At 36.0% G+C, this 15,905-nt stretch overlaps 1 protein-coding gene across 9 annotated transcripts in view; it reads right to left on the bottom strand.

Annotated features, from left to right (window-relative positions):
• FRYL (FRY like transcription coactivator) overlaps positions 1–15,905 on the bottom strand; it is a 244,633-nt gene that overhangs the window by 71,102 nt on the left and 157,626 nt on the right. For all 9 annotated transcript variants that reach the window (XM_027103011.1, XM_027103012.1, XM_027103013.1 and 6 more), the window contains 8 exons: positions 13,773–14,010; positions 12,155–12,340; positions 11,806–11,892; positions 10,059–10,327; positions 7,014–7,209; positions 6,222–6,346; positions 4,529–4,586; positions 2,115–2,206 (listed from right to left, as the gene is read on the bottom strand). In XM_027103011.1, the coding sequence (XP_026958812.1) occupies positions 2,115–2,206; positions 4,529–4,586; positions 6,222–6,346; positions 7,014–7,209; positions 10,059–10,327; positions 11,806–11,892; positions 12,155–12,340; positions 13,773–14,010 (1,251 nt within the window). The remainder of the gene's footprint in view (positions 1–2,114; positions 2,207–4,528; positions 4,587–6,221; positions 6,347–7,013; positions 7,210–10,058; positions 10,328–11,805; positions 11,893–12,154; positions 12,341–13,772; positions 14,011–15,905) is intronic.

Here is a 15,905-nt window from a genome sequence, read left to right as displayed (position 1 = left end):
ATAAAAAAATTGAATGAACAAGATTTTGGCTTACTGAAATATAAAAATACATGGTGCTTCATAATCAAGGAACTGCAAATGTAATTTACATTATTCAATTCCATACCCAACTTCAATCACCTATTGGAAGGCTAAATGTTATTTTCTCTCCATCAAAATATATTGCTTTTTAAAATAAAGAAATACGGAGACACATGGGGTAGGGAGGATCAGTTCAGAAGGTAGAGAGAGGAAAGACTAATTCTATATGTTCGCATAGTTGCCCCGCATTTTCATATTATACCTTTAGCATAATCAATCAAATATCCATTAGGTACTTATTCTCAGCAAGATTCTGGCATAGGTATTACCGGGGATACAAAAATTTAAGAGAATTCAAGTAAGAGAGCTGGTTTTCAAATCTTCTCTTTAGACTTTGGGAGTTGCCCCAAGAATCTCTACAGTAAGATTCTCTGTGAGGCCAAGGTCCCGGGCCTGAAGCCTACTGGCTGCAAAGGGATCGTTTGGTTAGAGTCACAAGTCCTGGATTCCAGTCTTATTCCATCAGTTTTTAAGCACGTGACCAGTAGCTACTTCAGAGCATTTTAGTAATTTGCTTAACTTCTCCTTGTTATATTTGAAAAATACCTCTAAAATGTATGACTTTAAATATGCTTTTCATAGCTGCGAATAGTTTTTTATAAATATCTTACAGCCATGAAAATAAGAGAAAGAAGCAACAATGGTACTAGAGCATATTAAAACTATCAGTCTACAACAATAAAAATATGTTGAATGTATTCACTCTGAAATTTTTTCCTTTATTCCTTAAACGAATGTTTTTTAAACTCTGGGTCATGACTTCTTAGTGGCTGGGAAACCAATTTAGTAGACTATAATCTGGCCCAGAATAAACTCTGAGTACCTACTATGAATCAGGCACATAGGATCGATTGGGTGAACAAATTAAAGATCCCTGCTGTCTTGCCATTCAAAATTCACCTTTTCTTCCTTAAGCAAGAATATAAAAAGTCCATAATGGTCCATAATGGATAACTTTATATTGACTTCTCTTGGGGAGAAAAAAAAAAAGACAAATCCAAAAACAAAACATGCAACTGTGTTACTAACATTACATTAAAAGCAATCAAGGAAAAAAGGATTCAGATGTGTATTAGGTTAATTTTTTGCATCAAGTTCAGTGTCAAATTCACTTTGGCTAACTTCCACTGTTTTATTTTTGTGGAGGACCAAAAAAAACAGTGATGTTTCTCTTTTCTTATTTTGATTTACTATCATAGTAAATCAATGGTTTAAATTCTCTTTGATTAAAGCTATATTTTGAAAGCACTTGTCAAAAGCATTCAATGCTAAATATGAAAGGTGTTAAGCACACTGAGAAAAAATGATCAGGACAAATGGTAAAGTAACAATAAATACAACACTTGTTTGATTATTACTACTTTTTTCTTCAGGATCTTTTTTCAGTTATCCTTTTTGGAAATGGTCAGATTCCTTTTTTTTCCCTCCTTCAATGGTCAGGCAACACCATTACCTTCCTAAGGAAATAGTTATTTCACAACATAAAGCTGATGGAATTTTCCTCAAGGGGATGGTCTTAGTGTCAACAATAAGCTCAGGTTTTATGTTTTTTATTTGTAAAGGGTGGAAACAAGAATTATGGTTTTGGATTTCATAATTTTTCTCAGCACAATAGATTAATAGTTGATTGAAATAAATTTGCAAACCTTAAAATGTTTAGCCTTTAAATATATGATTTTTACAACTCCAGAAGAAATAGATCTTAAGAACAAGGTAAGACATAGTTAGATCGGACACCAAAAGAAAAAAAAAAAGGCTACTGTCCACTTGCCTAGATTACTAGATCCTCCAAAATATTAAAATCATAAGAACATTACACCCAATTTTTGCCTGAAGCAGTATGTACCAGTGGTAGAACTTGAATACATTTTTTAGCCGTGGGTTAATGTACCAGATGCATCTTTGGTAAATAATGTTTATAGTGGTACAGATTTTTTGTTGTTGCAAAGGTGCTTTTCTGTATTTCCTCAGAGAAAAAAATATTACGGTCCCTAGTTTTAAAAAAGTTTAAAAAATCAAAATCCAATACTAACCTGTGACTAATGACACCGGCATCTGCCAGCAGTTCAAATATTCGTACCAGTTGTACTCGTAAAATATCTCGACGCCTGCGTCGTTTCATGTTCTATTCCAAAGATAACAAAGATGTTAATTAAAAATCCTTCAAGGACGTTGACAGAAAAGTTGCTGGTGTAACTTGGAAAGAATAATGTGAATGTCTTAGAGCTTGGGGGCTCATTATTTTGCTTGTGCAAGGTAGATTTTGGGCACTCTGGTGGCTATTGCATCAAAAATGTATGTGTGGATAGTTTGAAATTAACGAGCCAAATAAAATCAAATGACATTTTACACAGTAGTAACACTTATGAGGGGAGAAAATAAAATTCTACACTTTACAGTTACTTTTAGGTCAGATTTGCTAATCTGACAACTTTAGAGGAACTGAAACAGTGAGTAAACTGTTCCCTTCGGATGGTAAAGAATCCCTAAGATACTCCCAAATAATATGACAGAAGGGCAGGGAAAATATCACACAGGGGACTGAGAAACCCCACAGATTTTGCTCATGCCATGGTTTTTCACTTAACAATTAATTCTGACACACAAAAATACAAACAAAAACAAATTTCTTTGATCATCATGGCACGAATTAATATGTTTGTCTTAGTAGGGCCAAAGTACTAACGCCTAGGGTAATAGCTGTAACATCTTAACTTGATTCTGCTTCTAACAGAAACTCATATAATGGTAAGATATAATTCATCTCCTATAGCACTTTCTTCTATAGCTCATTATGTCATTTATGATATAATTTTCATAATACAGAGCAATTAAAAATTAGTCATTCACTTTCATGTCCACAATCCAGTTTTCTACCTTCCAAAAGCAGGCCAATTTGTGGCTAACCAATTCATTAAATTTACTGTTTCTTTTAGCTCTTATGAAGTTTGCTGCAATTCATATTGAATGAAATGGTTTTTTAACCATCTTTGAGGAGTTTTGCAAAGTTTTAGTCGACCTGTTTTCACTTTGTGTCCATAGAAAGATTGTGAATCTAATGCTCTCAAAATATATCATACATTCAAGGCACATCACTGTGCACATCTATTCACCTGCTAAGATGACTTTTTGCCCTGAAATTTGTAAGTACAAATATTGCTACTTAATTTTATTTCCAATTCCACTTCGCTCTAATAAATCATTTTGCACTGTAACCAACACGATCAATCTGAAACAAAAATTAATCAATTACAAAATGGAGATACTATCACTACTCCACAGGGCTGAATTACAATCGAGGAGTAAAGAATTACAGATGCTGTTTTAAGGTCCCTATAAAAAGTAGCTATTGTCACCATCTCCCTCTCCTGCTAAAATTCCTCAGAGGATCTCCAACATTAATAGCAGTGACTCTCATTCAATGTTCTACATCAGACTCATATAAGGTGCTTTAAAAAATAGATTTCTGAGTTCTGTTCCAGGGATTCTCATTGAATAGGCCCAGGAATCTATAATTTTTAGCAAGCTCTCCCAGCGAATTCTCAGATTCCACTGCCATATGGGGCACTGCCACTGGTCTACTGGAGAAAGCTGAAACCAAGAACCTTTCATAAGAGAGTTCCTTTTTTGCTTTCCAGCCTAACATTCAGTCACTTTCCCCATGACATAATTACAAAGAAAAATCTGCAATGTCCAAAATTTTTAAATAAAGTTTGCAAATGCCGTTCCTCTACCTAGAATGTCTTTCTCTTGCTTGTCCACTGGGGACTATGCTTCAAAAATTCACCTCAAAGGTCATGCTTCACCTATAAAGCATTCTCTTACACCACAGGCAGAATCGGAGGCTTTCTTCTCTGTAGCTCATGTAACCCTTTATCTATGACTTTATTTGAGTGCAGAATAATTGTTATAATTATGGATTACGTATCATCTGTCCCAAAAGACACGTGGCTTCTGAAAGTTGCTCTGAACCTGATGTGTAGATTTGGGGATCTAGACCTGGGCTTGGCAAAACACAGCCCTCAGGCCAGATCTGACCCACTGCTGCCAGTAACTATAAACAGAGTTTTATTGGACTACAGAGCAACACCCACTTGTTTAGTTGTCTAGGCAGCAAAACTGAGTAGCTGCAACAGAGTCAGGATGGCCTGCAAAGATGGAAATACTATCTGGTCATTTACAGAGAAGGTTAGCGGGCTCCAATCCAGACTCTGACCATCCTAACTTCAGGTAGAGCAATTATATATCTGTATTACAGAATGGGTTTCTGAGTAGGACCTCCTTTGGGGGGGGGGGGGAGAGTTCTACACATTTTTAAAATGTTGAAAACTGCACTAGACTTATTTACTTCTGAACTTCTAACTTTTGTTATATTGTATAGAATAGAGAAGCCAATTTTAAGCGTTTGCCAAATAAATATTTAATGCTAGAAAACTACACAGCTTACCTCTGGCCTTCGTTCAAGCGCTTCTTTAATTATGGGATGTAATTCCTCTATTAGTTCCCTAGAAGAAAAATGATATACATTCATTTAATTAATAGCTAAATATATAATCTGACATGTAGAAATATGTAAATATTAATATAATGATGTAAACTAATAAGTGTTAACCCTAATCCTACTGTTTTAAACACAATTTTTATTGTATTTTTGTTTGTTTGTTTTGGTTTGGTTTTGGCCACACCGCGCAGCTTGTGGGATCTTAGCTCCCCGATCCGGGATCAAACCCAGGCCCTAAGCAGTGAAAGCGTGGAGTCCTAACCACTGGACCCCCAGGGAATTCCCTGTTTTGTTTTGTTTTGATTGTGAAATAACATGCACTCTGTAGAACATTTGGAAAACAGAAAAAATGGTATAGGCCACCTATTCTAATTTGTAGAGATAAATACAATCTGTTCAATCATTTTCAACCCACATACATTTTACATAGTTGAAACTCCAACATATATAAAATAGTATCCCCTTTTCTTTAATTAACACTAGCAATAACCACTTTCACATGCCATTAATTAATTCATAATGCTCTAGTACTGATAATTTTCCTAACCATTTTCAGTTATTACTGTTTCATTAAATTTTATCTAACTTTTTAAATAAATACTGTCCAGTGAACAGCTTTGTACATTAATCTTTGATTTCATTTCTGATTATCTCCGTAGGATTAATCCTTACAAAGGAGATTAATGGGTCAAAGGGTATGAACTTCATGAAAATAATCTTTTTGTTGTTTTGCTTATATTCTGATTTTAAATTGCAAATGTACTCGTTGTAGAAAATTGGGAAAATACAAAAAAATAAGAAGAAAATAAAATCCATCCACGATTTCATCATCTATAGAAACGGCTGCAGACATTTAAAGTATCTGCCTCAGAATTGTTTCTATTTATGGGGATTTGTTTTTTAAGAAATTGAGATCATTTTTGTATCTCACTTTTTCTATTAGCACGATCGTGTGTTTACTTGTCATAAAATTATCTTCCAACACTTCATTTATAATGAATGCTATCCCCACACCTACAGACATATTACAATTTATTAACCTATTCTCTGTTGTACATGTTATCTTGGAGACAAAACATCAAACGTCACCCCATATCAATGGAGGACAACCTCAAAAGAATAAAGTCAGGATCCATCAGGCAATAACAAAACAGAAACTCAGGCAAAAATGAAGAATTTGCTTTTGACTATCAAAAACACCAAGAATAATATAAAATATGTACATAAATACTTCTTTTAAGAATAGTCATTCTCTTGAACAAGAAGGGGAAAAAAACTACAGTTTTAGGCAACAGATCAAGATTACAAACTAACAGAATCACTGTGTAAATAAATCAGGTAGGAAAATATTACAACTTTACATGGCATTTTATAATTTCTAGAACGTATTTATGTATAATATATATTTGATTTCCATAACCATTTTTTGAAGAAAATATGGTGTTATTTACTCAATCAAAATGAGGAAATAAAGGCTCAGATAAAGTAAATAACCTGTTAAATGTTAAATGGCTAATTAGCTGGTAAAAGTCAGGACTGATACGCAACTATCCTGATAATAAGTACTCTACCTCACCTTCTCTCCAAGGAGCCACATTTGCTATTTTAGGGCGTAGAGAAAACATGCAAAGATAATTACCTAAAAGCTCCTGGGTTGGTCCTGCCAAGACCTAGAACAAGGGATTCTGTGATTTCCATGCTCTCAGAGCGCATCATTGGAACTATGTGCTTAAACAAAGATGAAGGGGATGGGATGCCAATAATCTGGAAAAAAAATATTATATTTATCGCAGCCACTAATGATAGTACATCCAACTAAATAATTTGACATTTCAACAGTATTTGGTCAAGGACAATGGATAGGTGACATTTTAGAATGAAAGTCGTTTCAAAATTCACTTGTGGTGTACATAATCTGAAAAAGTTAAATGATTTATCCAATGGCTCGCTACAAGTTCGTTAATGGAAGTGGGGTTTGCAGGTCTCTTAATTCCTTACAGACACTCATCATCATATAATAGGCTGTTTATCCATCAGCCTATTTCTCTCGATCTGTAAAAATGAGTAAAAAAATTACTTCTAAAAGAGTTATCAGTGTTAAAGTTAGACACCCAGGTGTTGAGTTTTGTCAATTTCCTCCAACTACCTGATAATATTTAGTGTCATATCATGAAGACTATGTCACTATTCTTTTCAGGTTATTTGTACCCCTACATAATCCAGGGAAATTCTAAAAGAAAAACTTTACGCATTATTGATTCCAACTAAGAACCCATAAAAATAGTAATAGGATTTCTTGAACTATTTTCAGTATTAGTCCAAGTAACTAATGCACTTTTCAACCAAGTTATTTTATTGTCCTGAAAAAGAAATTTTAAAACATTATTTTTATGCTTCCATTTGGATTCAGTGGCAGGTGCAGAAAACTTACTTTCAAATCAATGCTGTAGCCACTATCAGGGGTGGACGCCAGCGTCTCAGGAGGAGAGCACCTCACGGAACCCGCAGATGTTGAAGATGCCGTGGAAGTCGCCGCACTGCAGCAAAGAAGCAGGTAGTTTCTCCACAGGCCCATGTATGAGTCACTGCTCGTGGTAGTATTTACTTTCTTAGCATTGATGGGGCTACTGAAAAAAAGAAGAAGAAAAACAGGAAGACATAAATAATACATGTTTTGAAAAGTTTTTTTTTTAAAACTAAAGCTAAATTTCTATCAATTTAGGGGAGATGGTTAGCATACAGTTTTTATTACTACCACTGAATCTTGGCGGAATAAGATATAATGAATAAAATATTAGATTGAAAAACAAAACACACTATAGGATCATTTTAACCTAATCTATTACTTCTGTGAGTACAGTTAATATTTTATCAGGTCACATTTTATAACTTGTTATACATGCTCCACGTAGGGAAAAAAAGTGAAAACAAAATGAAAATCACCTTTACTCCTATGCCAAAATAAGCACTGTAAGTCTTCTACATATCTTCAACTCATATACATTAAAATAAAGGTGTAAATACATCTCTTTCATTTAATAAAAATTGAATACTGTTTCATTTGTTTTGTACATGCTTTTTTATACTTAACATATATATTTAAACATCTTCCATGTAAATTAATATACTTCCATGACATCATTTTTGATGACCATATATCATAGAGATTATCATGATTGATACAGCCATACTTTCACTGTCAGATATTTTAGCTAATAGTAATTTTTCCCTATTATACACAACACTATACATTTGGCTATATGCTTAATTATAATAAATGATTTATTATTTTCTTGAGTAAATTCCTGAAAATGGAATAGCAGAGTCAAAGAATATCTACATTTTTTTAAACATCTTTATTGGAGTATAACTGCTTTACAATGGTATGTTAGTTTCTGCTTTATAACAAAGTGAATCAGTTATACATATACTTATATCCCCATATCTCTTCCCTCTTGCATCTCCCTCCCTCCCACCCTCCTTATCCCACCCCTCCAGGTGGTCACAAAGCACCGAGCTGATCTCTCTGTGCTATGCAGCTGCTTCCTACGAGCTATCGGTTTTACATTTGGTAGTGTATATATGTCCATGCCACTCTCTCACTTTGTCCCAGCTTACCCTTCCCCCTCCCCTAGAATATCTACATTTTTAAGGCTTCTATCAAATTTCTGTTTTGAGATATTAGACCAATAAGATATTCTGGAACAATTCCATAAATCTTTCCAAATACCAAAAATTCTGTTGGGATTAAGGACTGAGAGCAAAACAAAGACAGGGAAAATACTAAGTTTTATTCCTCACCTTCAATAGATTTATAATCTATTGATAAATAATACATATCGTTTCACGGATTCGTCGTTTCTCAGTATTTTAAAAATGTTCAGAGCACTGTGACAGCAGTAAAAAAAACAAAAACAGAAACCTGCTAAAAAGATGAAAATCACTGCCATCATGTGTGCTAGGGGAGATATATAATAGAGAAATAAAACAATGTCAGATGGCACTAAGTTTGATGAAGAAAAATAGAGCAGAAAGGGGATATAGGGAATGGTGGTAGGAGAGGCGCTTATAATTTAAAATATGGTAATTAAAGGAGACTAAATAAGTTCATAAATGTTACACAAGGTGGCATGTGTCAATCTTCTTTAAAAAACCAGCATCCAATACACAATACCTGAGAATCTACATAGATATATAACTAACATGTATGTGTATATATATATATATATAAACAGTAAAAACAAAAACAAAAAATATATGCGTGTGTATATATGTTTATATATATATATATGTATATATAGATACACACAAATGCAAAAGAAGAAATAATTACTCTGGGTTGGAGATATAAGAGAAGGCTTTAAAAATAAGGTGGAATTTGCGATGCGTCAGATATGGGCAGGGCATAAAGAAAACAAAAGGCATTCTAGGTTCATGTGAACAAAAACTCACGGAATAGACACTGCAGACCACATTCAGTGAACTCTGAGAGGTTTATTTTGGCTCCAACATAAAGTACATGGATAGCACTGATAGAAAGTAAGGGAGAAAGTACAGACTGGAGGAGCCAGGTTTGTGCAGGCTTTTTTTTTTTTTTGCGATACGCGGGCCTCTCACTGCTGTGGCCTCTCCCGTTGCGGAGCACAGGCTCCGGACGCGCAGGCTCAGCTGCCATGACTCATGGGCCCAGCCACTCCGCGGCATGTGGGATCTTCCCAGACCAGGGCACGAACCTGTGTCCCCTGCATCGGCAGGCGGACTCTCAACCACTGCACCACCAGGGAAGCCCTGTGCAGGCTTTAATATGAGCTGAAGGTGTTAAGTTTATCCAGGTGTTGGGTTTATATGGTCAAGTTATGACAGGAGGACTCATGCCGTGCAATCTGATCAATGGCATGTTGGATAAGGTGAAATCAGGAACCCAAACTCAAATAAATTCTCTTTAAAATTTAAGAGCAAGACTAACCTGCAGTTATAAAGCCTTGGTCAACTCTCCATCACATCACCAGTTACTCCAACTCTTTACCATTATCCTCAGAACTAAAACCAATGTCATTATCACGAATCCCTAACAGTGGACGGCCTTCCTTACAATGCTGTCAGGAAAAGTAAGGTCACTGAACTCGGTTTTCCTTCACTTCTCACCCTTTATCTACAAACTTATCTATACTCCCATCCATATTCATTTTTGGATGATTTCCTCATTAATTCTTTCATTCACTGGACACAAACTACGTACCAAGCAGTGTGTTATTAAGTAAATGAACGATTACAAATTGGTGAGACCAAATTATACGAAAAGAATGAAAGGAAAACGAGACTGGATCCTTTACAACTTTCATCTCCCTTCTTCACATACCAGTGTGTTATGGCATGTTATTTATGGGATTTCCAATTTGTAGAACTTTTCAAATGCATACCTTATGAAGGCTGACAGTCTATACATTTTAAAACTTGCACTAGAAAAACAACTTACTTTATATCAACTTGTGGGGATAACAACTGAAGTCTTGTGTACGCAAACATCCAAGCATAGCTCACAGCTGTAGGGCAGTGTTTTGGAAGGTTTTCTTGCTTTAAAAAACTGGAGAGACTTATAATCCATGGATCTTGGCCTTGGGTCACATGTGCAAATATCCATATGTGCGATGGACTAATCACATCAAACTGGTGGCTAATAGGAGAAGAGTTCCATTCTGCTAATGTCTGTAAATCTATTGAGCTAGGGCAATACAGCAAAGTAGTCTATGCAGAGAAAAAAAAAACAAAACCAATCGATTATTGTATACTTCAACAACTTTCAAAGTTTTGCCATATAAATTGCTTTTAACTATAAGTGGCCTATTGCTAGTTTCTAGAACAGAGGTTCTTAAACAGGGGTAATATGAGCAGAGAATTCCTGAAACTGCATATAAGCTGTTTTGTGCACATGTGTACATGCAATTTTCTGGAGAGAGATTCCATAGTTTGTGTTAGTCTCAAAAAAGATCCATAAACCAAAAAGTTTAAGAACCACTACTTATGTAATTCATGTATGAATATGCAGCTTTCACGGGCATACTGAAGCTGCTAGAGAACTCAAAAATGAACCATTAACTTTCATGCTGATGTGCCCTATATATGCATAAGTGGAACAGACGGGGAAACGGGCTCCTCTCCAGAGGTACATATTCTCAAATATTTGCTCAATAATATTCAAAGCTCTTATCCTGAAGAGATAAAGACTTACCTTAAGAGCAAATTACTTATGATTCAAACAACAACAATGACAACAAAACAACAACAAAAACCAGAGTCTTAAACTGAACAGAGGCCCAATTTACTCGATCACTCAACAGATATTCATAAAGTACCCGCTCTGAGTCAGGCACTGTTTTAGGCACTAGAGACAGCCATCCATTTCTCAATTCATGGTTAATAATCTAAAACAGAATGCTTTAAATTGCACATATTAATAAATTTTATAAACCTAAGAGATGGTTATAAATATCTCTCTTGGTTACATATAACTCGTGAGGTATGAGAGCCAAGTGTTATGTGGAAAGCACAGAAACCTCTTGTCCAGGTATTCCAAAACGGGAAGAAAATAATTTCAAGTAGTAAAGTGTGATGGTTATTCTTATATCAGTTTTGAATCCTTGATATATGACCTTTTCTTCCCCCAAGCCAAACTAAGAAAGTTGGCATCAGCTTTCTTATGTATGTGTTGACAAAGTGTTTTTCTTCATCTTAATGAGTCAAATTACATATGACTCAGGCATAAAATACTTTATATTTACTCTATGCACTTAAATTTATGTGGCAAAGCAAACACAGTTACTGAAGGTGCAGAGCGCAATTTTTTGCTTCGAATTTCAACAAAAATTTTCTCCATAGCCTTTTAACCAGCATATATAGGTCAAGAATATTATATACCGTAATAAATAGCAAACAGTAGTCGACAGCAGCTTCAGATTTAAGAGAAATTTTTTAGATTGGAATGGTTGGAATTTTACAAAGATGAAATATTTTTATTTCTGTGGGAAGAGTACTGACCATAGCATAAACTAGTGCCACTTTGTGTGTGTGTATGCCACTTTTTTAAAAGTATTTTTTATTTTTAAAGCCCTTTACCATTTTCAAAAATACTTTCTAATGCATGACATTTGTAAAAGAAACTCATGTATGTACGTATGTCTTAAGTTCCAACACACGACTGAATAGCACAAAATCATTAAAGTTACCTGATCGGCCCCAGTGAGATGGATGAAGCTCTCAAGAATGGATGGGCTCAGCCTGTCCATCACATCTATGGCTAATTCATCATCACCCTATAAAAAAGACATCACATGTCTAAAAAAGTTTAGGAATGTTTCAGAAAAGCCGTCAAACCTAGGTAAACATTAAAACTCACTTTAGCCCTATTTGTTACAAATGGAATCGAGGGCAGGTGGGTGAGCTTAGACCCTGTCAAAAAGATCTTGTTATAAAGTAAATTATCCCTGTCGGTAAAAACAGAAATGGAGTAAGGATGGACAAAAGGAGTTTTTAAGTACTTTCATTAGGTAGCTGGATGAGATGTCTAAATCTTACCTTAGGTATTTCCAAAAGTGCAAATAAAGCCCGTATTTCTCTAAGGACACTGACAGCTAATCTCCTAGTGGCAGGTCGACTGCTACAGAGAGTGACAAGTGCAAACCCTTCGACCACATGGAATACATTGGAACACGGGCTCCTTTCCAGAGGAGGGGGATGAGAAGCTCCATTAACCATACCATGCTTGAAAAATAAACAGAAGTTAAAAAATATATGTATGTATAGACATTCTAGTAAAACAATTACTAAAGAGTAAAGCAAATCATAAAAATGATGGCTATAGGTCTGTCTCAGCTCAAGAAATTTAAATAACATTTAATTTATAAAAATGTCATAGTCACATAGTGAAAAAAGCATTTAATTGGCAGTGTAAACAGGAATTCTGTACCTAAGTTCTATCACTCTCTGGCTACTTTGTAAATGCCTTAGAGCTGACACTTAAAGTCACTACTGGCCTAACATTTCTATATGGAAAATGAGGGGATTGGATGGTATCCTGTGTACTCAAAGTGTGGACCAGCAACGTGGCATCACCTAGGAGCTCGTTAAAAAGAGAGATTCTCAGGCCCCTGTGATTTGTAGGCTCTTTAAAGGTTGAGAAGCTGGGTTGCTTAGATGATCCAGCTCTAATATTCCAGGATTCTATGACTTAACACATGATCACAAATCAATAATTTGAGCAACTTTTATGGTTAAGAAGCACACATGCTGTAATGTGAAATGGGGACTGGTGCCTTTGATAAAACAATCAAGTAACTCAGCTGAAAGGCTACCAAAATTTTTTATTATATCAGCTTTAAATATATTGGAAACAACCTAAATGTGAGCTAGAATTGCCTCTAATTTCTATGTTCATTTGAAAATAATTATTACCGGGACTTCCCTGGTGGCTCAGTGATTAAGAATCCATTTGCCAATGCAGGGGACATGGGTTTGAGCCCTGGTCCAGGAAGATCTCACATGCCACAGAGCAACAAAGCCCATTCGCCACAACTACTGAGCCTGCACTCTAGAGCCTGCGAGCCACAACTACTGAGCCCACATGCCACAACCACTGAGCCCATGCGCCACAACTACTGAAGCCCACGTGCCCTAGAGCCTGCAAGCCACAACTATTGAGCCCACGTGCCACAACTACTGAAGCCCATGTGCCCTAGAGCCCGTGAGCCATAAGGACTGAGCCTGTGTGCCACAACTACTGAAGCCCACACACCTAGAGCCCGTGCTCCTCAACATGAGAAGCCATCGCAATGAGAAGCCCATGCACCGCAACGAAGAGTAGCCCCCGCTCGCCGCAACTAGAGAGAAAAGCCCACGTGCAGCAACGAAGACCCAATGCGGCCAATAAATAAATAAAATTTTAAATAAATAAATAAAAATAAAAACTAAAAATAATTATTACCAAAGAAAGAAAGTTGGAAAGGTTGGACACGCAAATGTTATGTATTTAACAGATAAACTATAGGAAAGTTCTGCTTAAGGGATTACAAACACTTTGAAAGGAAGTAAAACTAATAAAACTTTTAGTTTTTGAGAAAGTCAATATGTTTTAACATCATCATTGGTCATCTACCACTGACCACATACAAAGAGACACTACAAAAGAGTTTGGTACCTGTGAGTCCTGGTTTTTGTTATGCATTTGGGTTGCTTGTTTCCACTGATTTATTAATTGCACCAACATCTTTACGGCATTATCAAGAAGTGTGGGATGGACATCAGTCACTTCACGAACAATAAAATAAACAAATCCTGAAAGAACATCCTCCCGCCAATCTGGAAAATCAAGCATTAGTGCCTGCAGAGTATTGAAAGCCAGAGCACGTAGTTCTTCATCCATATGAACTGTGAGCCTACCAAGAACAAAATTCCATTAGCAAACCTCAAAAACCTTCCAAAGAGTTTTATCATCTAAAATGTAAAACTAAGAATTTAAAAAATATATCCTTTCAATTGGTTCATAAGAAGTAAGAAGATAGGAACCAATGTTCACTTTTTGTGCTATATTCATCCTTATGCTAAACTATATTCATTTAAATTCACATGTCAATCTACTAATATTAATTGGTACTTGTACTATAATTCAGAATAATAAGTTTGATCATAATTCAAATGCTGTACTTTAGAAAACACAGATTGACAAATCAGAATTACATAAAAAAATTCTTTAATCCTTAAAATGCCATATGTTATCCTATAATCAATCAAAAATTACGTCCAATCATATAATACCTTAGCGCTAGCTCACATTTATTTAGTCCTTTACTGGAAAGGACATGAGTTATCTCTATCATTCCTTTCATGCTGCTGAGGTTACAGTTAAACATAAGATGGCTGATTGTGAAGAAAGAAATACAACAAATCAAGATGGAATCAGTTTAACAGAAATAATTCTTGACAGTGAGAATGAGAATAAATTTAGGAGTAACTTCATAAATGGGGTATGCCTAGAAAGAAAATGAAAAAAAAGAGTGTCAAACGAACCCATAAGGTCTTCAAGAGTTTAAGTCTAAATAAATTATAGGAGAGGCTACATATAATTACCTTTTAAAGACATCAATACAATATGAGGACATGAATTAATATTAGTTAAAGGATTTTTAATGGAACTTAAAGAAGAGAATGATAAACAAGAAAATCATAAAACATGGCTGCAGCAGTGAAGCTACCAATATATAATGCTATATGAATATGAGTTTCCGTTTGGGGCTGTAGAGTATTATTTTCAGGATTGACCATCAAGACACATGCATCAGAGTTAGAAACAGCCTGAATGAATAAAGAAAAGCAGGTGTATTAAAAAGTATGCCACAGGGCTTCCCTGGTGGCGCAGTGGTTGAGAATCCGCCTGCCAATGCAGGGGACACGGGTTCGAGCCCTGGTCTGGGAAGATCCCACATGCCGCGGAGCAACTAGGCCCGTGAGCCACAACTGCTGAGCCTGCGCGTCTGGAGCCTGTGGTCTGCAACAAGAGAGGCCATGACAGTGAGAGGCCTGCGCATGGCGATGAAGAATGGCCCCCGCTCTCTGCAACTGGAGAAAGCCCTCACACAGAAACGAAGACCCAACACAGCCAAAAATAAATAAATAAATAAATTTATATATATAAAAAAAAAGTATGCCACAGTTACATGCTTGGGCAGCTGGAAAGATGGAGTTATCCTCCATGACAGAGGTAGAGAGCTGCACGATTTACGTGAGAGGAGATACCACAGTCTTCACCCTGCTGAGCTCAGTTCTGGTCTTCACTAAGCCAACATTCAACTGACCATGAGACTGAGGAGAAAATGTATTACAGCTACAGAGACCTAGAAGTGAGCCACAAAGCAGCAGCAGTTAGAGCAGCGCACTGGAAGTACCCCATGGGGTCAGATCAAGGGTCTCTAGCCCAGTGTTCTGTCTCTGACAGTGGCACCAAAGGCAATACTGTGGGCTAGGGGAGTGACTGACTCTGTGCTGCTGGCTTTAAAGGTCATTTTAACATCCCTTAAATCCACGAATTTACACCTATCTGTGTGACTCAGGGTATAGCCATGAAGAGAATGGTGCCTGAATAATTTAAGGCAGGAGAACAAATTGACCTTCCCTAGAGACAGCAGACAGGTATGCAAATTTACAGTGTATCTTTGCTTTGTTTGTTTGCTTACTTTATTTCTAAGTAAATAAGATTTAGACATCACAATTCCAAATGATAGGAGTTGGGGACAAAGTAAACAGACCCTAGAATCTTTCTTTCTGCCAAAATAAA

This window comes from Aethalodelphis obliquidens, unplaced genomic scaffold, assembly GCF_003676395.1.
Source record: "Aethalodelphis obliquidens isolate GAN/ISIS:26980383/991018 unplaced genomic scaffold, ASM367639v1 scaffold6, whole genome shotgun sequence".
Classification (NCBI taxonomy): Eukaryota; Metazoa; Chordata; class Mammalia; order Artiodactyla; family Delphinidae; genus Aethalodelphis; species Aethalodelphis obliquidens.
The sequence above is the reverse complement of the archived record's forward strand: the minus strand, read 5'-3'. Positions and strand labels throughout refer to the sequence as shown.